This window comes from Petromyzon marinus, chromosome 6 (assembly GCF_048934315.1).
Source record: "Petromyzon marinus isolate PM22_M1 ecotype Great Lakes invasive population chromosome 6, UKy_Petmar_22M1.pri1.0, whole genome shotgun sequence".
NCBI lineage: Eukaryota > Metazoa > Chordata > Hyperoartia > Petromyzontiformes > Petromyzontidae > Petromyzon > Petromyzon marinus.
In genome coordinates, this window is record NC_133672.1 from 14,745,386 (window position 1) to 14,771,876 (window position 26,491).

General features: G+C 48.0%; 3 protein-coding genes and 1 long non-coding RNA gene across 10 annotated transcripts in view; 1 reads left to right on the forward strand and 3 right to left on the reverse strand.

The window, feature by feature from the left end:
- SDCCAG8 (SHH signaling and ciliogenesis regulator SDCCAG8) overlaps positions 1 to 2,132 on the reverse strand; it is a 39,501-nt gene extending 37,369 nt beyond the window's left edge. For 3 of the 6 annotated variants that reach the window (XM_076065111.1, XM_032948525.2, XM_032948524.2), the window contains exon 1: positions 1,000 to 2,132. In XM_076065111.1, coding sequence (XP_075921226.1) covers positions 1,000 to 1,063 — 64 coding nt within the window. In that variant the 5' untranslated portion in view covers positions 1,064 to 2,132. The remainder of the gene's footprint in view (positions 1 to 999) is intronic. The other 3 variants (XM_032948526.2, XM_032948522.2, XM_032948527.2) reach the window with 3 other exon arrangements.
- Positions 2,133 to 4,494: 2,362 nt separating this feature from the next.
- Positions 4,495 to 7,849, reverse strand: POLR2G (RNA polymerase II subunit G). Of its 2 annotated transcripts, none has more exons than XM_032948553.2 (8): positions 7,686 to 7,849; positions 6,528 to 6,637; positions 6,030 to 6,189; positions 5,443 to 5,493; positions 5,231 to 5,296; positions 5,065 to 5,136; positions 4,881 to 4,914; positions 4,495 to 4,736 (listed from the first exon to the last, which is right to left on the reverse strand). In XM_032948553.2, exons 1-8 carry the CDS (start codon positions 7,695 to 7,697, stop codon positions 4,723 to 4,725), a joined length of 519 nt encoding a protein of 172 aa, XP_032804444.1. In that variant the 5' UTR covers positions 7,698 to 7,849; the 3' UTR covers positions 4,495 to 4,722. The 2 variants fall into 2 exon arrangements, with proteins under 2 accessions (XP_032804444.1, XP_075921225.1); XM_076065110.1 differs by lacking the exon at positions 7,686 to 7,849 and adding an exon at positions 7,549 to 7,660.
- A 393-nt stretch (positions 7,850 to 8,242) lies between these two features.
- On the forward strand, positions 8,243 to 14,331 carry MRPL4 (mitochondrial ribosomal protein L4). Its single transcript, XM_032948552.2, has 9 exons — positions 8,243 to 8,386; positions 9,453 to 9,528; positions 10,842 to 10,983; positions 11,842 to 11,893; positions 12,091 to 12,208; positions 12,396 to 12,502; positions 13,179 to 13,288; positions 13,534 to 13,607; positions 13,852 to 14,331. Exons 1-9 carry the CDS (start codon positions 8,258 to 8,260, stop codon positions 13,995 to 13,997), a joined length of 954 nt encoding a protein of 317 aa, XP_032804443.2. The 5' UTR covers positions 8,243 to 8,257; the 3' UTR covers positions 13,998 to 14,331.
- Positions 14,332 to 14,921: 590 nt separating this feature from the next.
- LOC116939752 (uncharacterized) lies at positions 14,922 to 22,689 on the reverse strand. Its single transcript, XR_012941106.1, has 3 exons — positions 22,597 to 22,689; positions 19,986 to 20,070; positions 14,922 to 19,438 (listed from the first exon to the last, which is right to left on the reverse strand). It is a non-coding gene; the product is annotated as an uncharacterized LOC116939752 (long non-coding RNA).
- Positions 22,690 to 26,491: the final 3,802 nt, after the last annotated feature.

Genomic DNA, 26,491 nt, shown 5'->3' on the forward strand with positions numbered 1-26,491 from the left:
GCTTAATTATATTTGGTGACTAAAAAAATATTTCGGGGTCATCAAACTCTAGGATGCTAAGCGTGTTTTTGTTGCCATCTGCACTACAGTACACGATTCTAAACGTAGGCAAGGTTGATCTCGCCCAAGCGTGGACTGAGCACGGAAGGAAACGCGTTGTTTTGTTTTACTTTCTCAGTTCATTCAATGGGACAATGTAATATTCGCCCCTGCTCGTTTGGGGTCCCATCTGTGGTCGCTGCTTTGGCGGCCCCGTGTGGTTACAATGGGGGGCTGCAAGCACTTGGTCTGGACATCTGTGGAAAAGAGCTTCATAGCTTATCGGATTTTGATTCTGACTCGGCTGATTCTAACACAGCCGAGTGGCGATCCTAGTGACCAATTCGGACCTCCGAACCGGTCCCCAAACCACCATCCCTCCAAGGCGGTCATGGCGATCGCGGTCCCGCCTGTTGCTGTGGTTTCAGCCCTTGGTCAGAGTTTCAAGACTCCAGGTACCGAGGACTGCAGATGCGAGGTGCCGTCCAGCACTATACTCGCCGGCCTTTAAAACGAGCCGTGATTAAGATTTATTTATAAGACCACGGGATCGAATGGCGATGGCGACCCCCGTACCACCAGCCAGGGGATAACAAGACGGGATTTTGGGGATGAGAGAGCACCCCGAAGCGAACCTCGGGTTTCTCGGAACAAAAAAAAACCCCGTGCTCGTGGCTCGATACCCGGTGGAATAGGCACCGCCTACACGCTCGACAGCTACGTCCGTGGTAGAGAGAGGATTCCCAAACGAGGGTCGCCTCCTGCTGAGAATTCTCCGGACTAAAGCAAGAAACACAAAAGGGATCCGTTCTGAGCACTGAAGGGTTCCCTTTGCCGTGGCTAAGGAGCCCGAGCGCGTGAATAAAAGTGGACCCCGGGGTGGGGGGAGGGGATGATGCTCGAGACTGAAGAGACCGCGACCTCGTGGCTCCTGGTGGGTGCCGACGCTCCGGACTCTACCTCTCAGGCTAGCGCGGTACACGGCCAGGGCCTCCTCGTCACCTCGGCGGAGTCGCGTGGTCATCGGCGACGCTCGTGAGCGGGCCGATGCAACCTTAGTCGTCGTCGTCACTGTCAGTTTGTGCTGATGATTACGGCTGCGGCGATGTTAACATTTTTGGTTGATGGGGACTCGGAAATTTGCGACGGGGCGACGCTGCCGCTGCCAGAATCCGCTGCCCGCCCGAACGAGTGGGGGGGGGGGGGGCTCGCGTGGGCCACGTGACCGCCGCCGCAGCCAATGGGTGCGCGAGAGGGCGCTTGTGCGCGACGTCACCGCGTTGCCCTCGGCAACCGCCTCGGCCTAAACCTAGGCGCAGTGTTTATTTTAATACATTATTGCTTACAGATTCTTGGTTCTTTCGGTAAAGTCACGTAGAAGGGAAACAATAAAATAATAAAAATATAAAGCAATAAAACTCTCACGACTTTTCGACTGCAACACAAGCAATCATCATCAGGTGTGAAACCCACAACAAGAGAATTTGAAAAAATTATTGCTTACAGCACAAACATCGGCCTAGTGTTTATTTTATTACTAACGGAACGTTTATAAGCGTAGTGGTTATTTTAATACTTACAGTATATTTATAAGCTTAGTGTTTATTTTGATATAATATATTTATAAGCGTCGTGTTTATTTTATTACAATATATTTCTAAGCGTTGTTTATTGTAATACTCAAGTACATTTATAAGCGTAGTGTTTATTTTTCTCCTACAGTACATTTTTAAGCGTAGTGTTTATTTTATTACTACAGTATATTTATAAGCCGTTTATTTTAGTATCGTCCAGTACATTTGTAAGCGTAGTGTTTATTTCAATACATTATTGCTACAGCACATAAGCGTAGTTTATTTTAATACATTACTACAGCACATGTATAAGCGTAGTGCTTATTTTAATCCTATAGTATATTTCTAAGCGTAGTGTTTATTTTAATACAGCACATGTATAAACGTAGTGTTTATTTTAACCGAAAGTACATTTATAAGCGTAGTGTTTATTTTAAGACTATAGTAAATGTATACTGGTAGGAACCTCCTGGTTACTACACCAGCAGCCCACAGGGGATTATTGTGTCCGTCCGTCGTGCATCCAAAAATGGGAGGGGCTGGGTGGAGAGGGGAGGGTGGGGAGGTGTGGTGAGGGGAGGGTGGGGAGGGGCTGGGTGGGGAGGGTGGGGCTGGGTGGTGAGAGTGGGGAGGGGAGGGTGGGGTGAGGAGGGGTGGGGCTGGGTGGGGGGTGGGGCTGGGTAGGGGGTGGGGAGGGGCTGGTCACCCCGTGGTGCCCTTATAAAACTCAACGTTTAACCTACTCACGTCGGCTTGTGCCCGCCCTCACAGTCGGGCATATTTGCGGAATACACCACGTGGTGGTGCCGCCGTTGACCCTGGCCATTAACCAAGCAACCCAACGTTCCTACCAGCTCCCTCCGCAGGAATGTGTTATGCGTGCATAACTTAACAGGACTCGGAGCATAGATATATATTTAACAAGTGGGAACGGGAAAGACAATATAAGCAGCGGGTAATAATCGCGTTAGACGTGCTCTACGTCAGTTACGTGCCCTACCTTATTACAGACCAATTCAGACCTTATTGGTCACCCCGTGCCCCTTATACATCTCAACGTTCATTCTACAAATTCCCATCAAATGGGAGAAACACAAATAGACATAACGTGTTTTTGTTGCCCGTATTGAAACGGTTGCACGCCGTATGGACCTGAAAACTCAATTTCAATGTACAAGAATACGGGGTAAAACCGTATGGGTTGACAGCTACGTCGTGTGAAGTCCTCTCTGTTGCTCCACTGCTGGACGAGGACCCTCTTCTCCACGCCGTGGGCACGATTCTGTGACCATACTTCACCACGCTGGTCGTTGCGGGGGCCGTAGACGTGGACGCAGACACGGAGCGATTTCGTTGCACTGCCCTCTGCTGACAGCATAACTATGACAAGTAATTATTTATATTTGAGTGACCTGCATACCTTTTTCTCTATTTTTGCACTCGTACCGGTTTTTTGTTGTATTGTTTGCTGGAACATCTTTGGAAAAAGAGCTTCATAGCTATAACCGGATTCCTGCGGTCAAAATAAAGATTCTGATATTCCTTCAGGAGCCTGTACTTATTCGCATCCACTTTGTTGTTGCTCTGCTCACACACTTCGGATCTTTGTCGTAAAATAGTCAAGTTGCTAAACGGGATCATGCGTGTAACAACACGTGTAATCATAGTTTAATACACGTAAAAAAAACACAAGCATAGCCATACCTGTCAACCCCTTATCAGTGCCTACCTTATTAGACTAATTCAGACCTTATTGGCCATCCCGTGCCCTTATAAATATCAACGTTCATCCTACAAAGTCCCATCACAGGGAGAAACACGCAGACCATTTTTTGCCCGTAGTTAAACGACTACACGCCATATGGACCTGAAAACTCTGGACCCGAAAACTCAATTTCCCTGCACAAGAATGCGGGTAACCCGCATGGGTTGACAGGTATGCATTGTGCCTGTATTCCCAAACATTCCAGAGCGTTTAACACACTTCGTTATAAAACATGGTAACCTGGACACGCCTAACATGAGCGGCGAGTGAGATATGAACCAGTGCTGAATCCAACTCCACGCCATTCAATCCTCACCAAGAATCAGGATCATTTATCCATGAGTTTTTTTTTTAGGTTAGATCGCATAAATATAAATGTGTAGTTAAACCCACCACAACCAATTAGCAAGGTTTGTCACGAAAACAAAACATGCAAATTCCTTTCGAGTACAACACACCGGTGTGTTGGAAAGTAAATCCACAACATTTACAATTCGCCGGTAATTACAACTAGCATCATCAGGCAACAGCCAGAGTTGTAGAGAAATCCTCCTGTTTTGTTCTTCGAGGGAAAAATGTGATGTCACTTTTGAGCCAATCAGGTGCAAAGGCCAGAGGGGGTTAATGAATACATACATTACAATGGATATCCATTGGGTTATTCATATCGTAATCAACATATATTAAGCATGCACATTGTGCTGGAACATCCTGCTGTTTTTTGTGTGAATCATTTAACCAGAAATTGGTGAAGTATGTTCCAACCCCCCATGCCTGATATGGCATGGGGGCATATTTAAGATATTTTGGTGAATTTAATGCGATTTTCTCCCGTTAAGACCTTGAATAATATTTTCCATGTATATGCACATTTTAACGCACCTATTAAGTTTACTGTCCTTCAGGACATCTGTGAAAAAAAGCTTAATAGTTCATCAGATTCCTCCAGTCTAAAGAAAAATTCGGATTCAGAATTACAAGAATTTGTACCTTATTTATAAACTGCAAATCTACATTATTTTTGGAATAAGAGGATCGAGTAAGTTCTGGGAAAAAAAGTTGTTCTTTTGTTTAAATTAAGACATGATGTAATGAAATTGTATATACAGACAGGTGAACAATTAGTCTGATGTACATTTATTCAAAGATAAAAAAGCAAAAACTTACATTTCAACAATATTCATTTATCATTTAACCTACAAAGATACATTTTCAAATAATATTTTTTCTGTTGATGCAAACTATCAAAGTATTATTTCTATTTTATGCCAGTGTGTTATGATTGAAAAAAATGTTGACACTGTCGAATCTGTAGCCATCCCAGCATCTTCGATGTGCAGCAATTTAGCTGACAAGACCTAAACAACAAACATACATAAGTTTAAACAGTGTGCTTTTGTATGACAATTCATCATGACACTTAATTTATGTATATATTTGTCTTATACACCTTATTATGCAATAATCGTAAGTGTTATTTTTCAATGTGGTTATACACTTACCCAAATAATCGTCCATAAGGGAGCCGATGGCAAACTGAATAAACAAAGGATAAAGTCAGACCATACATTGTACACGAAACATTGAACATTAAATTAACGTATCATTGTTAAAGATATGGATTTATTCACATTTGAAAATACTGAGTGCATTAAGTTGTGTGTGCATTAAGTATTGAACACTTACAATGTCGTTTTTGTCAACTCTTGTTCCCACGATCTTTAACCTGATTTCATCATCTTGCTGGATTACAACGTCCTGTTTAAAATAAAACGTTAATTACCGCAAGTTTCAACTCTGATTTGTCGTAGTTTTGCAAACTGTTAAATGTGCGATTTCAGCTGCACAATACCTCATCAGTAGTTTTGTAACACGGTGGGTTGGAGTTTGGATCAAACTCCATCTCCGATGGAATAGACTGTTAAAACAAAGAGTAGAAACATTAACAAAGACTTGCAAAACAACTTCAAAATCCTTCAGAACAATCGAATCCATATGCGAGTATATTATTAGATAGGTAATATATCAGCTGTAGCTGTGCATCATGTTACAACCAATGCTTACATGTCTGGAGATGAAGCAAGACATTGGGCCGACCTCCGTAAACAGGCCAACCTGGGGGTGGGGGGCAAGCGACGATAGTTTAATAGTTAAATTCTATACTGGTCATCTTGTACACCTCATTACAGTCACGCTAAATAATTGATATCAGATCCCTGGACATAATCCCCAAATTCATGAAAACATGCCGATAACACATTCCTGCGGAGGGAGCTGGTAGGAACGTTGGGTTGCTCGGTCAATGGCCAGGGTTAACGGCACCACGTGGTGTATTCCGCAAATATGCCCGACTGTGAGGGCGGGCACAAGCCGGCGTGAGTAGGTTTAACGTTGAGTTTTATAAGGGCACCACGGGGTGACCAGCCCCTCCCCACCCAGCCCCACCCCTCCCTCCCACCCCCACCCTCCCTCCCACCCCCACCCTCCCCACCCAACCCCTCCCCACTCCACCCAGCCCCACTCCTCCCATTTTTGGATGCACGACGGACGGACACAATACTCCCCTGTGGGCTGGTGGTGTAACCAGGAGGTTCCTACCAGTATTATAGTTGAACAATGAGGAGTGTAGCACAACCCAACCTGTGAAATACCTTGTTGACTTGAGTGACAACGGCATCGACCACCTCGCCTTTGAACGGGCGGAAGACGATGGCGCGGTATTTAACTGGGTAGAGGACAAAGCCCCTTCCCGGCTGGATCATGCCGGCGCCAATATTGTCAATAGTGGTCACCGCAATGACGAAGCCATATCTGCAGCGACACAGCATTACACGTCAGACGGTGCTCACAGAGCTAATGAGACAACATCACGCCAATTAATAACATTAATTTAACTGACTAAGAGAGTGCAAGGTTGTTAACTGAAGCAACGTAATAGCCTTTGGATGAGTATTTTAAATATGGCCAAATTGTGTTCGGTCGAATAACCCCCACAAGCCGCCCGTAGTGGGGGGGGGAGGCCCTTTATCCGATAGTGGATTTCTGAAATGGCTGTTGAAAGTCGAGCATTTTAGCACAGGATCGTGCAAACAACCGGATCGTGCAAACAACCGGATCGTGGCCCAGTCCTAAAATGAGGACCCGCTTACTTTCCAGAGCAGGTTCCCTCCACCTCCGTGAAGAGCTTCTGCTTCACAGTGTTCAGTAGGTTGGGTCCGAAGTATCGAGGATGCAGGAGAATCTCATGCTCCAGGGAAATCTGCTCGAGAGACACAAAACACGCAGACGTACACAGGGCACACGTACCTGCTGCTCAACAATGTGGCTACGTGGTGGAGACGTCGAAACGCGAGCACTTCACAAGATTCCACCGATGCGCACAACGAAACGTCACAGCATATTTCATCCGAGACAGGCAACATAATAAATGCATCTCAAACAAGGTGGAAGGAAACGATTAACATCTCGAGAAATAAAACGTTTTCACTGAAAGAGTCGTAGCTTTTAATCACTTAAAAGTTCCGCAGAATCACTAATTTTCCAAGACCGCGCCGTACGGGACGGGAGCCTCTCTGTCAGTCCCCACTCTAAACCCTACGGCAGAGGCCCCATGGACTCAGCCACAGTACCCACTAATCCTTGGACAAGTTGGAGCCCCACCACGGCAGAGGCCCCATGGACTCAGCCACAGTACCCACTAATCCTTGGACAAGTTGGAGCCCCACCACGGCAGAGGCCCTATGGACTCAGCCACAGTACCCACTAATCCTTGGACAAGTTGGAGCCCCACCACGGCAGAGGCCCCATGGATTCGGCCACAGCACCCACTAATCCTTGAACAAGTTGGAGCCCCACCACGGCAGAGGCCCTATGGACTCAGCCACAGTACCCACTAATCCTTGGGCAAGTTGGAGCCCCACCACGGCAGAGGCCCCATGGACTCGGCCACAGTACCCACTAATCCTTGGGCAAGTTGGAGCACCACCACGGCAGAGGCCCTATGGACTCAGCCACAGTACCCACTAATCCTTGAACAAGTTGGAGCCCCACCACGGCCCCATGGACTCGGCCACAGTACCCACTAATCCTTGGACAAGTTGGAGCCCCACCACAGTCCAAGTGTATTTACTGTAACCAGGTCAGAACTCAATTGCACCAGGAGAGTCTCACTTGCAAGAGTGACATGTGTCCCCTCCCCACCACCACCACCACTCATCATTGGAAGTCGCCGGGACTCCAAACCAACGCCTGCGCACGGGGGCCGTTGCTAATGCGGTCTCCCTGGCCGCCTAACGCGAGGCACTCACATGGTAGAACATGTTCTCACACGGGGGTGGGGGTGAGGCGGAGGGATATCCTCCTCGCCGTGTCCTGCTCACAGCGTCTCCCAGACAATGGTCGCTTGGTCCCCACTCCCCCGCCGACGTCCGCTTTCGTCGCACGTGTGACGATCCATACGCGATCCGATTTCAGCCTCGGGCCACTCGAAAAATTCAAGAATCGATTTTCGTCTGCAGCCGCTCGTTTGCGTTGCACAGTCTCGTTTGCGTTGAACGGCATCCTCGTGCCGTCTGCGATGTCAAAGGTGACGTTTGAACATGGGTCGTGTACGTTCCAAACCATCGATGAGCTTAATAATAGACCGTGCCATTACCGCGTGAATCGATTTTACAAAGTTGTTTTAAAAGATATCGATACGAACCCTCAGCCCGTGAACGGACAGTCCGCGAACCGGATACACTTTTGAGTAGCCTACAACAATACACACGTTACAACAGTTTTTTTTGCCTTGACTTGTATTCAATATAACCTCGGATTGAATGTATTTCAATAGAAGGAAGAATTGAATATTTCTGTGACTAAAATAAAATTAGGAGTCATGTTGCTGTCCGCGACCCTGGAAGCAGACGACGGGGCGCTTGACCTCGGGCCCTCGTGTTGCTGGAGCGGGGATCGCGAAGTGATGCTCGGGCTCCTGGCGGGACAACTCCGGGGCGCCGCGCCCCGGGTGAGGGGAGAGAGTTGAGGCGATAGAGGGTGCAGGGTGAGGGGAGAGAGTTGAGGCGATAGAGGGTGCAGGGTGAGGGGAGAGAGTTGAGGCGATAGAGGGTGCAGGGTGAGGGGATAGAGGGTGCAGGGTGAGGGGAGAGAGTTGAGGCGATAGAGGGTGCAGGGTGAGGGGAGAGAGTTGAGGCGATAGAGGGTGCAGGGTGAAGCGATAGAGGGTGCAGGGTGAGGGGAGAGAGTTGAGGCGATAGAGGGTGATGGGAGAGGTGGTGAGACGAGAGAGGGTGCAGGGTCAGACGAGAGAGGGTGCAGGGTGAGGAGAGAGAGGGTGCAGGGTGAGGTGGTGAGGGGTGAGGGGAGAGATTTGAGACGAGAGAGGGTGCAGGGTGAGGGGAGAGAGGGTACAGGGTGAGGTGGTGAGAGGAGAGAGGGTTCAGGGTGAGGGGAGAGAGGGTGCAGGGTGAGGTGGTGAGAGGAGAGAGGGTTCAGGGTGAGGGGAGAGAGGGTGCAGGGTGAGGGGAGAGAGGGTGCAGGGTGAGGGGAGAGAGGGTGCAGGGTGAGGGGAGAGAGTTGAGACGAGAAGAGGGTGAAGAGTGAGTAGAGAGTGCGAGAGCGTGCATGGTGAGGGAGAGGGCGGAGAGTGAGACGAGAGGGTGAGGAAGGTTATGGGAGAGAGCGCAGAGGGTTATGAATACAGGAGTGAGTGGAGAGGGGTCAGGGGTGAGTTTGGATGATGAGTTTAGAGGCGAGGGCTGGAGGGATAGGTTATGGACGCGACGAGGTGGCCTGGTGGTTTCGGGGTCATATCGGAGAAACTTAGCTCGTACCACTGAGGGTTCAAGCTCTGTGCCTAGGTGTGTCTGCCCTTTCATAGTGCCCAGTATCTGACGGTGCTCATCGCCATACCAAGCCAGTATTGTACATTTCACGTACCTGTCGTGGAGTTGGTTGTAATTTTAATTTTCTCAATTTATGAACCTTAGTGGTATGATGGGTTGGCATGATTCAAGCCGTGCATATGAACTCATACGTTTTTGTTGGTGGTGTTGTTATTTTTGCTGATGTAGTTGCTGTTGGCTGGAGTGGGGCCAAAATTACCTGCCGTGGTCAGTCACGCCAGCCAATGCCATGCAGCCAATCCAGGTACCCACGTGTTCCCCCAACTTTATTCCCATCCATGATGCTTGCACTTTAATTGGACCTGGTCAGAAACTGTTGTACTCGATTATGAATGCATCTATGCTCTAAAGTATTATGTTCTGACCACCTGAATTCGTTTTCCTGACATGAAATGGCAATGTAGTCTGAGAACTGTCTTGATTCTACTGTCTGGTTGAGCAAACACAGTTGCAGTGAACCTAATTACCCCCATAGCCGTGACACTTTATGTCACAGCCCATTTTTGAGTACAAGTAATTCACAATTCTCTGGCCTGGAGTGGAGAATACTGTAAGCAGGCCGTAATTACGGACGATATTCCGGGTCCCTGGTAGATTGGTGTAGGCATGTGACTCGTAGCCGCAGCCATAGGGAGAGCGATAATGGATTATGTGTGTCGGGTGTGGGAATATTTTCCGAGTCGCTGATCTACACACTCCCTAGTTTGTATGAAGCCCAGGCTACATGCATCTGTTAAGGATGTAAAAAAAATACTAAATAAAACTTGTGTTCTTGAAAACGTTATTTTGTCCAGAAGGTGTTCCATTGACTCAGATAATTTATTCCAATGTAACAACATTGTTGTTTATTGATAATAACATGTAAACTACAATGACAGACGTTCCCAACAGTTTAGGAGAGGCTTGATTAATACATGTTAGTTGCCCACCTGGAGCTCGGATAAAAAAAATGCATCTTTGATTGGTATTATAAAATCAAGCAAAAATAATGCTGTTTATTTTTGCTAGGAATTATAGCATTGGAAAGAACAGTAATGCCCCTTGAAATGAGCGAGGCCACTAATTGCCAGACATTGCTCCTGCAATTTGTAGGAGAGAATAATTTCAACCGATTCACTTGCTGCCATAGGCTACCCTTAAGAAGAGAAAATGATGAGCTGTGACAACTTCCTTCCATGGAATGAGAGCCTTGGCAGTTTCCCATGAAGCCCATTCCTGCTGTCATTTCAGTTCTGCCTTTATGGGAAAGGAAATGTTTGTTTTTTGTCACTGATATGTTTATTTCATAATTCCAACTTTTTCAAAATTCAAAGAGAATAGGCTGACCATTTTTTTTGGTGAGAATGTTTTTTTCCATTTTTAACTCTTCAAAGTTTAATTTAATTCTTAACATTTAAGGCGTCTGTGTGTGCCATATTTTAGGTTCTTACTAATAACCAAATGGTGCATTCTGTTAAATAATCCGTCTTTTTTTACTCGTTTATTTTGGTTATATTTTATAAAGCACGTGCATAGACTCAATCGTGTGCGCGTGTCGTTCCACCCTTTCTGCCAAAGAGTCCGTGGTGTGGCCCTGCGAGACGGCCGCCCCTGTGTATGCCCCCATGCGCCAGGCATGGCTGGAGTCTCTGCGCGGTTTGGATGTCGATCAGTTGGGCCTCGTCGACCTCCACCCAGACGTGTTCGGTGTCCCCCCACGGTGCGGCCCCATTACTCGCTCTTCTTGTGGCGCACACAGTGACGCAAACACACTTCATCCCATTGCGAGCGATTTTTTGCATTGATTGGTGAAGCAGTATTTGCTGTTAGACCCTACTGCCATCCTGTAAATTATGTGGTGATACTGCATTGGCAGTTGTGCTTAAGTACAAATAACAAAAAATTCGACACATAAAATTGCCTTAAAATGAAAAATACTTAGGCAACGTTTTTGCCGATGGCCCTTCATATTTAAATCACGAGTCAGTGATTTATGTGTTGTGAAGAAGGGCCATTGCCAAAAATGTCACTTAATATGTACTTTTTCTTTTAAGGCAATGTGCATGACCAATGTGTTGAGTTTTTTGCCACACTGTCGGTCACATTCTGTTGGTGGTTATTAAATCGTTATATTGTATTTATAGCTCTTTGTCAATCCCTTGTTGTCACGGGGGTTTTTACTTCACGCAGTGTGAGTTGGTCCAGATACACTTGCCACTGATTTTAGCCACGGCCTGGGATTAAATGTAGTTATCAGGTTCATTGTACAGTGTGGGAACCACTTTGTCACAGATCCACTGATTAAATTGTACATTGTGCTACATGTCTCTGTTAAAATGAAAAGAGCATCTGAATTGCTGTCATCCAGTTTTGTTTTCTGAATTTTGAGCCCATGCAATTTATGGAAATTAGTGTGGAAATTCAGAAGGGAAGCAACCAGTTATTTTAAAATAATGGCTCATTAAGATCAGCTGGTGTAGTCTTTTGTACCCATATGGGGACTGTCATAATTCGTGACGGTATTTAGTGATTGTGTATTTCTGCCATTAACATTTTTTACATTCTGTTTTCTCATTAGGCTTGACATCCTTCATCAAGTCTTAATATGGCAGAAGAATTTCAAGAGGATTGTGAGTGCTCTATATAGCAGCAAATAGATAGCAGCAAATATAAACTGAATATGCGTGCAGTTTATCTTGCAATTGTTTTTTAAAATTCCAGCACCCATGCTGTACGCATTTACAGTAGCGCCAGATATACTGTTCACCTTACTGGTTTTGGCTACATCGATGCCCTCAGCACACGTGTGACCTGTCAACATTCACAGAGCTACGCGAAAACGAAGACACGCGCTGAGATGCGCGGCGGTGGTCGCAAGCCGTGGAACCAGAAGGGCAGCGGACGTGCACGGCACGGCAGCATCCGGTCCCCGCTCTGGAAAGGAGGTGAGGATGGCACGCGTGTGTCTTTGTGTTCGCGCTCGCTGATGCAGCACGGTGATGCAGTTTGGTGGTGTGGTCTAGAAAGCAGGTGCGGCTGACGCGTTTCTTCGTCCTGTGTTAGCGCTTGCCAGTGGTGCGCAGTGGTGTGAGGTGGCATTTGGTTAATGTGATGCGACGCCGTGTGCGGCAGGTGGCGTGGCGCATGGTCCGCGGGGCCCGATCAGTTACTACTACATGCTTCCTATGAAGGTCCGCGTCAAGGGTCTCACAGTTGCCCTCAGTGTAAAGCACGCACAGGTACGGTCCGCTTCGTTAGACAGAGGCATTGCTTTCCTATTGATACTTGAAACAGTTATACGAGTAATTGGGGTTGAATAATGTAATGTGGGTCGGCAGTGCAACAAAATCCATTCTACTGTGGCTCTGCTCCTACGACTACACTGACCAGAATGGTGAAGTATGGTTAACATACCTGTCAACCCATATGGTTTACCCATATTCTTGTACAGGGAAATTGAGTTTTCAGGTCCATACGACATATAGCCGTTTCAATACGGGCAAAAAAAAACATTGTTTTTGTCTATTTGTTTGTGCGTCTCCCTTGTGATGGGACTTTGTAGGATGAACGTTGAGATTTATAAGGTCACAGGGTGACCATTAAGGTCTGAATTGGTCTGTAATAAGGTAGGCATTGATAAGGGGTTGACAGGCATGGGTTAAATAACCCCCATGACCCACATGGTGTAGAGAGGCGCTCATCCGGCATTGGATTGGCAAAGGGTCATACAGGTGCTTTGAGACTGTATTCTCAAGCTTGAGGTGTGCTTTAAATAAAATGAAGGTGTCGGTGCATGATGTATGTACGTATGTAGAACTTCTTTCGTACCGTACTTAGTCAACTGTGCTAATCGAAGGTGCGGGTGAAGGACAACTAAACACAAAAATCAGTTCTACAGAAATGATGTGTGCGCAGGATGACTTGCACATCGTCGACTCCCTGGACATACCCACGGCCGACCCCCAGTACCTGCTCGACCTGGCGCAGTACAGACAATGGGGCGACTCCGTCCTCATCGTGGACGTGTGAGTGCCACGAGAGATGCGCCTTTGTGACCATTCTTCGTTTTTTATATGTCTCATTTCAGCGGCGTTTTAACAGTACCACGATACAACTGCTTAAAATGTAGGACATTCAAAACACAATGACAGATTGTTTATGTGAGTTTTTTTTTTTTAAACAATCAACTAATGTCCAATGAAGGATTTTATATAAAGCCGTAAGTGAAGCCCATGAACGCAATGATTGTTTACTTTGAATGTTTTTGTAGGAATGAACAGATGCCAAAGAATATCCTGGAGGCAACAGAAAAACTGAAGACCATCACTGTGATGCCTGCATTAGGTAAGCTATTTTATAGCACACTTGAAATAGCCTTAAAAAAAGACCCAGACGATAAAAGAAACGTCCGAGCCTAAACCCATTTAGCCTGGACAGCCAAGTAATCTAGTTTTGAATGCCTTTTTTTAAATGCTGACATGGCAGTCTGCTCGATGGCTGGCGGTGGTGGCTGTGCGCGCCCAAAGTTGTCGTTTGTCATGGACGATTGATGCCGTGCACCCCTGCTAACCACACCGTTGTGTTGCAGGGCTGAACGTGTACAGCATGCTGAAGTACCACACGCTGGTGCTCACGGTTGACACAGTGCGCTTCCTTGAACGCAAGCTGCTCTGGCACAAGGATCGCTACGGGCCGCTCTACCCAATGAAGCTGCCCTACACCGGGATGCCCTGATGACGATGCGGCAGGTGATCTCAGCGGCCGCTGAGGTCACCTGCAGGATACCGATGGAAGGTGTTCACTGGACTCAATACATTTAAAATTTCATGGATATGATGTGAAATGTAAAATGTTATCATCTGTTTTGTGTTTTTTCTTCTATAATTGTATCCATTACACTTGACTTATTCGGCAAGCCTTAATTTCGGTATTGGCGAACGAGGGTGCAGATGTGCACTTAGATGTATTATGTACGTCATCCAATTTTTGGCGAGTATTTGTTAAAATGTATACATTTTGTCTGATAATTACATTGAAACTTGGGTAATAAACATTGTACATCTTAAAATGGTTTTGATTTTTTTGTGAATTGAAGCCAAACTACATATTTAAATTTTAGTTCGTAGATAAAGACGAGCAGAAATCATACCCTATCTTCTAAATATGCTGCAGTGCTCTTGACGTAGAACTCTGACATCTGAAGGGCCTATCAAGGCAAAATGCTAAGAGCTGTGATTGGAAATCAATATTGTTTCTGGGTGTTGGTGGCATGCGCATGTAATCCATCGCTGTGGAGGCAAGAGTTGGTGGCTCATATAAATGTTGTAAAACTCCCTTCCCGTGGGTGTCGAGGTGCCATACCATGGCTTGCCAGGAGAATACGGTACGGCACAATGTGAACGGCACCTGTTCCATCTCCGATTAGTTCCCGCACCACCGATTAGCACGGTTCGCTACGTACGGTGCGAAAGAAGTTCAACGTACATACACACACTAACATGGGGTAGTGTTGCCCCCCCCCCACATATTGTGGGTTTTCTCACACATGTAAAAAATCTATGGATTGGCCAATAACGCATTATTATATAGAGGACCGCAGAGCTTGGGGGAATTTGGTTCTGGCTCACTGTCTCATTCTCGTTGCGAGTGAGCAAACACTGTGGCACGTTACAGGTTTAATAATTATTAGTATTACTATGAAAATATGGTAAATGCTGATTATTGGGTTGAACTGGCAGTTGTCAAGAAGCATTGCAATACAGTGGGTCAGTGTCATACATGATTTCCATATCAATTACTCTATTTACAACTATTTGAGAGCCCATGTGAAAAATGTAATTTCCAAGAGAAACTAAAACAGGATAAAAACAAAGTAGTGAAACACAGCACAATGTAAGATACATTATCATTCTGAATCAGTGCATGCATATTAAACCTATTAATGAAAAAGCCTCGGGATATAAAGCATTCAGGCATCTCAAAAACGCATTCATTGAGTCGAAAAGCCGACCGACTATTGAAGGTGTTTCTTAATCTAATGAGAGCACACGTTGTAATGCCTTATACGTTTATAGCAATGCAAATGTCTTGCCTATCGAGAGTGGAACATGTCGGGGCATTGCAGAGGTAAAAAATGATGCATTGTTTTTTCCCCCAGAATTAATCCTAAATAAATTCACTCCCATTTGCTATCATGAGGGCAACTACCACTCCCCCACCCCACGTACAATTTGATTGAAGAATTGAATCGTTACCGATGCAGTGCATCAAATCACCAGGGGAGTCGCATCATTGCGGCCCTGGAGATTGGCAAATACGGATGCGTACACACGTGCAGACTCACTCCAGAGCTTGTATTTCGAATGGCTGCGTGTATATGCTCACGTTGGGAATTTGGTATTGTGAAGATATTTGACTCGGAATTCACTTATGCATGAATTGCGATGCACTTGCCAGGGCACGTTTTAAATATTACACGACTTAGTTAAATGTTAAATGGTATCAAGCTGTACGTAAACAGTTCCCAATCGACAGATTGTAATCATCCTTCATCACTACAGTGGTACTGGACTGTGGGGAATGAAGCGAGGAAAGGCAATGGTGTGAGGGAGGCCTCCAACCAGCAGTGGATAGAGAATATATTTCCCCGAAAAAACTATCCTTTTGAATAATTTCATATATTTTAACAGACAATATAATTTTAAAAACCCCGTCAAACATCATTTGCCTAGATATTGTATGTATGTTGAACTTATTTCACACCGTACGTGGCCAACTGTGAATCGGAGGTGCGGGAATACATTGCTGCAATGATGGACTGTAACCTAATTGCTTTAACTCGTCGGTTCTTCCGGTTTGGGTTCTGTGAAGCCAATATCAGGGAAGAACCAGAAACTGGATGTCTTCTTGTTTTGGCTCGTACCCACCGGTGTCCCGTTCTTCTCTTCGTCCATCGGGCTATCCGCGGCGAGGAATTCTCCCTCTCCCGGTGGCTCCTCTTCGCTGCAGCTCACCGGTGGGTCCGTGTGTTCTTCTGTTTCAGAAACATCCGATTTACTGGTGGACTTGCTGAAGGAAAACAGCGTAAAAAAGCCTCTGCTAGGCTTGCCTTCCGGTCCAGTCGCAGATGCCTTGTCGGAAGATTTAACTGCAGCGTTTTCATTGATTGTTTCAGCAACCTGTGGCTCTTCTGGGCTGCTTGATTTGTCGGAACACCTGTCAATGGGTTTTTCGATATTTGCCTCAGCTTCAGACTTTGCTGTGCGAGCACTGCATTTGAAAGGAATGTGTCCGGGTTCACCTGGGGCTTCCGAGTCTGCTCGAGTTGCATCTCGGCATTCTACTTCCCCTGCATTGCCCCCCGACACGGCTGTCATTGCCTCCCGCTGCGTCTTTTCATCGGAGGTGCCCTCGCGAGACATCGCGGTTGCATTGTCAATCTCTGGCTGTTCTGTATCAGTCGATGAATTCTCGGAATGCTGCCGATTTTGTTCCATCAGATTGTCAATGTCATTTTCTGGTTTCGTACTTGGCCGTGCGGTGCTGGGGGTTGTACCATCATCAGGGCTACCTTGTAAATCGGCGCTGCTTTGAACCGTGTTTCCGCACACCTCCTGGGCCATGTCTGAGGCCGGCTGTGGGCTCTGTGGGGGCGTGCTGTTCGAGGTGGACCTGGCGAAGGAAAAAAATGAAAAGAACCCCCATCTCTTCTCGGGAGGTTTTTCCACGGTCAGTCCTCCAGGGCTTTCTTTTTCAGCCGCAACACCGTCAGAAGAGGTCTGTTCTACTCGTGACCAGAGTTGGGGCTGCGCGTTTAGAGGCTCGCCCACTGACTCGTCACATGGGAAAAGTTCAGACCCACCATCTGTTCCGTGCACCACATTATCAGAGGTGACTTTTGCATTTTCTTCACTCTCCTTGGCTGTGTCGATGGAATCTTCGTGACTTTTCTGTGTAGGAATATCCCTAGAAAATGCAGGATCACCAGCTGATGATGCCAGTGTGTTGGGGACTCCAGGGTGGCACGAGTTCTGCTGTGTGTCGGTGAAATCCACCGAGTTCAAACCTTTTCCCGCCGTCCCATGCACATCCTCGTCAGGTTTTGTGGCCATTAATTCAGCATTCCTTTCTGCAGCTGTGGCTGCAGAACATTCATTTTTGCTCGAAGAGTTTGGTTTATTATTGTCTGCATTTGTTGCCGCTGTTTGACGTGACTTTTTTTCCTTTTCAAAAGAGAAAATTGAAAATAACCCTTTTTTGGGTTTCGCTTGCGTGTCTCTGCAATGGACATCAGCCGGGGTGATTCCATCGGCTGACACATTTGTTGTGGCTTCAGAAATAGCCTCCTCAGAGCACATGTTGCCTTCGGTCTCTTTCAGAGTGGTGTTTGACAGCAAAGGGACCCTTTTGTCAGTTTTAACTTCATCACTGCCCTGAGCGACATCTTGTTTTGGGGCTAGTACGGGCAATGCCACTTGGACACCGCTCTGCATTGTGGTTGATTGCTTTGGTGTCTTAAAAGGTGGTGACTCGGGTGAAATGGCAATGGAACCATTCTCTATCTGTTTGGATTTGTCGAAGCTGCGTGTTTCCATAGCATCCTCATCAGGTCTCATCACGTTGTTGCAATTCTCCTCAGCTGATTCTTTAATTTCGCCCGTTTTTGGCACCCCTATTTTATCTTTTGATTCCAGCACGCCCAGCGCTTTCTCTCCATCACGCCTGTGCGTTCCTTTGCTTGACGTGTGCGAAGCATTATTTGGAACACCTCCACAAGCTGGCGATGCCTCCTCAACTGCAACAGGAGGTTTGCTCCTCTGCGTGTTTTCGCTGGCAGGGGTCCCAGATCCTGCCACTTCAATTGCCCTCCAATTACTCGCCTGGTCAGCACCACGAGCACCGACGGCAATGGACTGTTCGCTCCCAACGTTTATCTCGTGCACCTGGTGAAGGATACCAATGCAGACGTCTTTAATGTCGTCTATAGAAGATTTGCCTTCGGGAGTTAAATTCCCGGCCGCCGGAGCGGTTGCCTCTGCCCGGCGGGCACCCGCGTTGCTCTCCGGCCCCTCGTTTGTCGCATCCTCGGATTTTGGCTGCGTGTTTCGCGTCGGTTTGGCGCGATCCCCGTTTTGAACAGGAGGCCCGCCGCGCTCCGCCGTGCTTGGCGGAGGCGCGATGGCTGTTTTTACGGCCTGTTCTCGCCGCACCGCTCTGCGCCGCCGCTCCGGAGCCGTGGAGGTTAATAACGGTGCGCTCTCTGCGCCACCCAACGGTGGAGCCGTGCTCCCGGTGCCCTCTGCCGCGTCGCAGGCTGTGGCTTTCTCGGAGGCATTGGAGGGCACCGTCCGCGGCGCTTTTGGAATCTTTCGGGCGCTCTCGAGAACTTCGCCGGCTGCTTTGTTTGCGGCTTTTATCGCGGAGCTTGAATTACGTTCGGCCAAAGTGCTTCCGTTAACCGGCGCCTCGGTCAATTTGTTGTGATTCGTTTCAGCTTCCATCTTTGGGAAAGTGAGTGGGTTTTCAAGCTGTTCTGTTTTCTCTGTGCCGGTGCCACGTCCTAAACCCGGTGGGGAAACTCCTGTCGTTACATCAACATCCTCAGCTCCTACGTCGGTTGTGTTTTGGTCAGCATTTACAACTCTGACTCCTCCTTTCAGCGGGTGCTTGATTGTCACTGCCGTGTCGACCTTGTTATCTTTAGCAGTAACAATCACTTGCACATCTCTATTTGTGGTGCCGTTGTTATTGGCTGCCGCTTCGACTTTGGTCAAAAGAACCACCCAATTATTTATTTCATAGCTAAAGCCTGATATATCACTCGTTGCCTTTGTTTTAACGATTTTTAGTTTTACCTCCAAGTGATACCCGTTTGGTAGGATCGGCTGCGCCTGTTGCATCTCGATTTGCCACACTTGACTCACTTCTGGCTTATTGTCCAACTCTGGAAGAAGGAATTCTTCAACCCGCGGATTCTGGCGTCGCTCCCCTTGTGTCGCTGAAGCATCCGCGTTGCTCTCCAACTGCTGGGCGTGTTCGGGGGCACGTTCCCCTCGTGTGACGTCTCCGATTTCAACTCTGTCCGGTGTTTCCCCGATAGCTCCGCTACCGGGCCTGCATGGAGGCCGAGCTGCAGTGAGCCCGTCAGAAGTTTGGGATGCCATCGGGGAACCTTTCTGCTCCTCCCAAAGACAGCACAGAACACACGGCAAAGAGAGACAGGTGGAGCAATTTAATACTTACGGGTAAATAAAAAAAGGAAACTTGCGAGTCACAGACATAACTCAAATCAAGATGAATGGGTGGCTTGAAAATCTTTTTAGAGCAATCAGCACAGATGATGGTATAAATGTGTGCGTTTTGTAAGGGACTGGAATAACGAGGTGAGGGACGATTAACCCCCCCCCCCCCCCCCCCGCCACCAGAGGTTGGATGGATTCTCATGATTCAGAACAATGGTTCCATTTCAGAACCATTTTATCTTTGCCTCACTTTCACCATTCTCTGGATACATGTATTTGTTTGTGTGTTGTACCTTCTTTGTATGTAGAATCTTCTCTGCCCCATTAGCATGAATGTATAATTGGCATTTACTTTGCATGAGTTGCAAATAATCGATGCAAGCTCGATTCGATGCATCTGCCGTAAGGGGAAGAACTGATTTTCACCGCTGAATCGATGCATCCGTTTCACGCGTGGAAAGGGCACGTTGGAGGCTCTTACCACTCGGCACTTTTCCACTGCTCGCGGACGCCGGGATTGCTGATGAGCCGGGAGATACCGCCTCCTCTGCGGCACAGAAACCAGGCTGCCGCCGCCGCAGCAAAGTCTGGATGTCACTCGTAACTCATTTTTGTGGAAAGACGTATTATACGGTTGTAAAATTCAAATGCAATTGTGTACTGTACCTACAGCTGCCAAGACCACCTATATCATGGCCCATTTGGAGCAGTTCCCCCCCCCCCCCCAGGATTGTTTACGCTGAAAAGGAAACAATTCTAAAAATATTAAAATGTTTATTTTGCGTGATTAACGTTTGAAGAGAGAATTTTTTTTAAAGTAAGCAATGTACAAAATGAGACGTGAACATCCCGTTCATGAACCGATAATTTAACTCGAAATAAATGTGCGAGACGTGTGCGGTGAATGTACTGCGAGTGCCGAGGTTGTCAGTGAGTGGCAATGCCAACCGGAGGATCCCAGACTCCTTGACACCCAGTGCCGACTGTCGAAGCACGATTAGTTTACAAGTGGCCGCGTGTGGATCTACATCGTCTTGAGCCAGTGAGAACAACGGTCATTATCCCAAATCCTGAACACCGATCGCGGTGTGACATTTTATTCGAGTTGCCTGGAATTTGTTATAATGAGGCTTTTGTGGTTTAATGGAGTTAAGCTGTCATTTTGACTCGAGTATAGTTAATACAGTTCATTTGTTTGGTGGCTTGCCATGGTACTCTTTATTGTAATGGGGTTGCCTGTGGCTGTGCAAATATGTTGTGGTATCTATTTAATCTGTAATATTGTCTCAACAGTGGCCCTGCTTAGACTAACCAGGCAAACCGGTCCCTTGGCATCATGACATCATGCCCGCCCTGCGATAAGCTGTGCCGCTACTTGGCATGCAAGCGCTCGATCATGTACGCTTGTTTCCAAGGATAGCTCTGGGCACTGAGGTGATCCAGCGTGGCTTTAGGGAGCGTTTTTTTAATGTTGATGGCTGCAACATAAGTTTGGATTCCTAAAAGCATGCAAATACGACCACATTTGTATATTCCTCGTGATGACCGGAAACATGGACACCAAGAGCGTTTGAAGGTGTTTTGTATTATTACTAGCTGCCCGCACTGCCTTTGGATGTGACCGTCTGTCCGTATGTCCCTCCGTACCCCCTCCCTCCAGCCTGCGAAACGTTTTTCTTATATATTAGTATAGCAGGGAATGATGGATAGAATGCTCCAGGCCAGAGACGGAGTTGAGGTGACATTATTCAAGAAAAGCAAATAGAATGAACTTCAAATGGAGTTGGTCGTAGTCAGAAGAGGAGGGCCTTTATCCTACATTCGAACAGGGGATTTGTCTAAGTGGTGCAGTGTGGGTGGCCAGAAGAAAGGAATTCCGAACTCAGAAAAAGTGACTTAAATAAGGTTATGAAGTATTTATGGGCATGGCATTGTAGATAGCAGAGGGCAGCGGCAGCTGCTCTCTCCGCTACCCCAGTGTATGGAGGAGCCCTGTGTTGTGGGCCTCGTGTATGCAGCTCAACATGGCGAGTGTGGCCACTGTATTTCAGGAGCTGTATTCGCGATGGTATGGGAATATAGCAGCAGTGGTGTGGCTGTTGAGTGTGCAAGCTGCACCCAGGGCCCACCGGCCGGAGGGACATGGTCCCTGCCTACAAAGACGGCGGCAATTCAATCGGGGGGGGGTGGGGGGCATTTTATTATTTGCACCAGGGTCCATGCCAAACATGCTACTCCACTGGAACACAGGTCAATAAAAGTTTCCATCATTATCATCACCACTGACAAATACTGCCTGAAAGCTACGAGAATGAATAATAATAAGTCAACATTTTAGGCAGTGTCCTCAAAAAGAGCCGATGCCCTGAAAGTGCTCGTATACACATTACAGCTGTGGCAAAACAGTGGTAGTGATGACAACGGCAAAGTATTCCCATCCCGTGATCCGATTACGTACGGTTCATGTCTCGTAAAATAAACGGTCACGTGGGAAACCAAACCAGCGCTGGTTGTTGGCACATCAGCCCGCTCCGGCGATGATGACCGTGCGGCTAACGCTCGGGTCGCAGCGTGTCTCGCTCGCGGGCACCATGGCTCGGTTCCCACACCTTGGCCGCTGACGTTTCTCCTCCTGCTGCTGGTGTCGGCCACCCTCGGTCAAGACCCCACGCTCCCTCGGCTGGCAGCCAGAACCCGGGGCGCACGCGTGGGTCACGTCCCGCCGCTCGTGACATCTGTTGTGCGCGCAACTTGCGCTTCGGGCGATGGTCGCGGTTTTGCTTTTTGGCCGCCACCCGCTCTCCTCGTTATGCGACGTGTAAGTGCGCATCTGAGAACTTTTGTCAGCGGTGGGATTAGATTGTTCATGGCCAGGTGTGGTGGATTTGGGAGCGCACCTTAAACCCATGCTTAAAACGAAATTGACGCGGGCTGCTATGTTGGTAGGTTCCCATGCGCATTTTAACTTTACGAACATTTCATTGCGAGGTCACATCATTTCCACGATTTTCCACAAACAGATCAAGTTGCCAATTGCAGCTGACACCCGTATGTTGTGCTTTCTTCGCCGAAGCCTGTTGTACAGTACTCACGTTTTCTCGCCTGTCGGATTCTCGAGGGATGTGGGAGCTGGCGCGTAGCGGGCAGCTGGCCCGTCCCGGACGGTCGCGGTGCCGGGGCGGTTTGTCCGCCCGTGGATGCGTTGTTTATAAAGGCAGCTGCGGTGGGGTTGAGCTGACTCCACCCCCCGCCCGCTAACTCATGCCCCTCCGGCTCAAGTCAGCTGCTTCCTTCAATAATCATGATAATCGAAGTGGTTGGGTGATTGGGTGGGCCCGATGCCCAACGTTTGCAGCACTGAGCGATAAGCCAAAGTCTCCTGGTTCGAGAGGTGGCAGTGATTCACCGTGATCAGAGGACGCGAGGTCAAATCCTGGTCCTAAGGGGTCATATTCTGGTCCCAGGGGGTCAACTCGGCCCATCGTCCGTCTAGGGTCGATAAAACGATTGCCGCTTTGTGGGAGGTCAACACTCCTTGTCAATGTGAAGAGGCTGTCTCCCACCACAACGATGATGTTGAGTTGCCACCACTCGCTTGGGGCCTTCCGATGGATTCGAGCGGTTTGATGATTATTTGAATTGCGGTAACTTAGTTTGCAATGAAGTCATGTGTTTTTCGTCGAGGTACACGCGTAAGGTACGTGAATAAACACGTGTGTTGGGCTTGTCAAGGTACGGGTGAGGCTTCCCTGAGTTGTGAGAGTGCACGCAAACAGTTTTGACACAACAGAAGTTGTTTTCCTTGCGCACCGATTGAAAACTTTCTTCTTTGGCCATATTTGGTCGTTTACCTTTCACCGTCAAGTTCAGTTTTCCAAAAGCACTCCAATCTCTTCTCGCACTACCTCTGTGTTTCATCATTTTGACTCCGGTCCGAAATTAACAGCTCTCCTCGGTCCGCAAACTCTATTGCGTTGTCCAGTTGTGTCCCCCCCCAAGTGACATTGTTTAGCCAAATTGTTGTACATGACCTATATTATTGTCTCACGTAAATAATGCATTTTAAATAATAATGCATAGTCCTTTATCAATCACTGGTGTAAATGCTTTTTGTGTTTACAGTAGCTCTCCTTTCCCCGCACCTACGATTAGCACATTTGGCTACGTATGGTGCGAAAGAAGTTCAACATACTTATTGATGAAGGCCTTCCCAATGCCACGTCAACAAGTCATGGGGGTTGTTTGCATGCGCCGTACTACTCCGTGCTGGTCATTGTATGCTGGCGAAGGATCGGGAGTAGGCCCAGTTCAGATATCATTTGCCACTGATGTTGGCCGTGACCGGGAATGTAACTCAGGTGACCAGGTTCTAGGCATTAATAATGGGCTATCACTGTAGCTGGACCCAAGGCACCATTCTAACCCCCCCCACCCCGACTCCCACCATCACTGTGGCACCGGCACCGCCCCACCAACGATTTCCGCGACTTTGAGAGCTGCACAAACATTCCTACTTTGATAACAACGTGGTCATTTGAAAACAATCACGGGCTTAGTTTGCCCCGTTCTGCACAAGCTGTTTTCTTATATTTCCGGTCAGGAAGTCACTTTGAGGTCTTGACGAGGCCTTCCATGATTACTTGGTTCACTGGATGACCTCGTCTGATTGTTTTCAGGCCCTCCGAAGGGCTTTTTGCCATTTAGCTCCACTGATCACACCTGGATTCAAAGTAACCAAGTAAATTTCGCCTAGACGCCGGCATTAGTTGTGTCTTAAGTAGACCTCGACATTACCATCATTTAGCTCCTGAACATATTTGCATACGCAAGAATAGATACGGCTGTTTCCTTCATTAAACTTATATTGTCATTATCGTGGTCTTCTTGCGTTACCGCCGCTGTACATCTGCAGCCTGTACACACGGCAGTGGCGTAGCTTATCGGGTTAGTGGAGGTATGTTTTGACCTTGGGGTTGTAGGTGAGTGGAGGTGTGTTGGACCTTGGGGTCGCAGGTGAGAGGAGGTGTGTTGGGCCTTGGGGTTGCAGGTGAGTGGAGGTGTGTTGGGCCTTGGGGTTGTAGGTGAGTGGAGGTGTGTTGGACCTTCGGGTTGCAGGTGAGTGGAGGTGTGTTGGACCTTGGGGTTGCAGGTGAGTGGTGGTGTGTTGGACCTTGGGGTTGCAGGTGAGTGGAGGTGTGTTGGAACTTGCGGTTGTAGGTGAGTGGAGGTGTGTTGGGCCTAGTGGTTGTAGGTGAGTGGAGGTGTGTTGGACCTTGGGGTTGCAGGTGAGTGGAGGTGTGTTGGGCATTGGGGTTGTAGGTGAGTGGAGGTGTGTTGGGCCTTGGGGTTGTAGGTGAGTGGAGGTGTGTTGGACCTTGGGGTTGTAGGTGAGTGGAGGTGTGTTGGGCCTTGGGGTTGTAGGTGAGTGGAGGTGTGTTGGACCTTGGGGTTGTAGGTGAGTGGAGGTGTGTTGGACCTTGGGGTTGTAGGTGAGTGGAGGTGTGTTGGGCCTTGGGGTTGTAGGTGAGTGGAGGTGTGTTGGGCCTTGGGGTTGTAGGTGAGTGGAGGTGTGTTGGATCTTGGGGTTGTAGGTGAGTGGAGGTGTGTTGGGCCTTGGGGTTGCAGGTGAGTGGAGGTGTGTTGGGCCTTGGGGTTGCAGGTGAGTGGAGGTGTGTTGGACCTTGAGGTTGTAGGTGAGTGGAGTTGTGTTGGGCCTTGGGGTTGCAGGTGAGTGGAGGTGTGTTGGACCCTAGGGTTGCAGGTGAGTGGAGGTGTGTTGGACCTTGGGGTTGCAGGTGAGTGGAGGTGTGTTGGGCCTTGGGGTTGCAGGTGAGTGGAGGTGTGTTGGGCCTTGGGGTTGCAGGTGAGTGGAGGTGTGTTGGACCTCGTGTGGTAGTGTAGCGGTTAGCACGCTGTGCTACGAATCTGGAAACCCGAGTTGTGACGATTATCTGAACCGGTCCTGGCTCTCCCCTAGGTCGAATCGGCCTCAAATGAGTACCTGGTGTGGTGCATAAAAACATCGCCACTGGGGAGACAAAGGCGGCCGGGCGTGGTGCTGGCAACCCACCCCGTCGTGTGCTGTGCCGGCCTTCATAGTGCTCGCTAACAGCACTTGCCCCAACAGTCTGTTAAGGCTATACGGTGAATGGAGGTGTGTTGGGGATAACGGCTGTAGCGGTCGTAATTTGGTGGTCGTGAGTTGGATGGAAGGGCCCCATTCCAACCACGCGATGCCACTGGCAACCCAGGATGGCGGCGTGCGCGGCATCGAGTCTCTCTCTTTCTGACCGTGAGCCTCCTCGCGGAACGATTTCCCCTTTTGCACGAATGCGGTCGAGAGACGCCCCTGCAAAGCTCACAAAGGTCGTGCCTGGCGGCGAATCACAACCCGAGTGTGAAATTGCATTTACAAGGGGCCTCCTTATGCCCGGTGGAGCCTGCTCAATATGGTGTTTTGGAAACGTCACAAAGGGGGAGACAGAGGCACGTGGTACAATCACATCACACGCCCAGAGTGCCGTGAGACAAACACCGCAGGGAGGCTGCAGTCGACTGCGTCATGCATAGACGGCTTGTGTGTCCTGGCTGTAATATGAAAACAACAACAACAATAATATAATATTCATGTAATGATAAGAATTTGGAGTTTGTAATGCGCACAGTTTTCAGGAACTCTCAGAGAGAGAGAGATAGTAAAAGGAGCAAAAAATGGCAACGCTCATCACGGTCAAAATTCCAACCATCGATACAGGTCCAGATGTCAATATTTATCTCACCAACCACCCAAAAATGTCACGTCTAAATGTCTAATTATAGGAGGAATATTACACTTGTCAATAATGTAAATATGTTTCGAAATCCGATGACCAGAATTGAGACTTGGCTTGACATCTCGGAGGTACAATAAATAACATCCCAGAGAGAAGAATATCTCACAAATTCCTGAAGAAGCAAGAGTTACAAGTGCCTTGCCTTGAGCGGTGC

What these genes read in the sequence shown, in the direction of transcription:
- POLR2G (XM_076065110.1), bottom strand. An exon ending in TTGTCACTCAAGTCAACAAG is followed by an intron (nt 5,494 to 6,029) that starts GTATTTCACAGG and finishes CCCCACCCCCAG; the next exon opens with GTTGGCCTGTTTACGGAGGT. An exon ending in CTTGCTTCATCTCCAGACAT is followed by an intron (nt 5,297 to 5,442) that starts GTAAGCATTGGT and finishes TTGTTTTAACAG; the next exon opens with TCTATTCCATCGGAGATGGA.
- MRPL4 (XM_032948552.2), top strand. Translation starts at nt 8,258, where the DNA reads ATGTTGCTGTCCGCGACCCTGGAAGCAGACGACGGGGCGCTTGACCTC. An exon ending in TCCGGGGCGCCGCGCCCCGG is followed by an intron (nt 8,387 to 9,452) that starts GTGAGGGGAGAG and finishes TTGCTGATGTAG; the next exon opens with TTGCTGTTGGCTGGAGTGGG. An exon ending in CACTGTGATGCCTGCATTAG is followed by an intron (nt 13,608 to 13,851) that starts GTAAGCTATTTT and finishes GTTGTGTTGCAG; the next exon opens with GGCTGAACGTGTACAGCATG.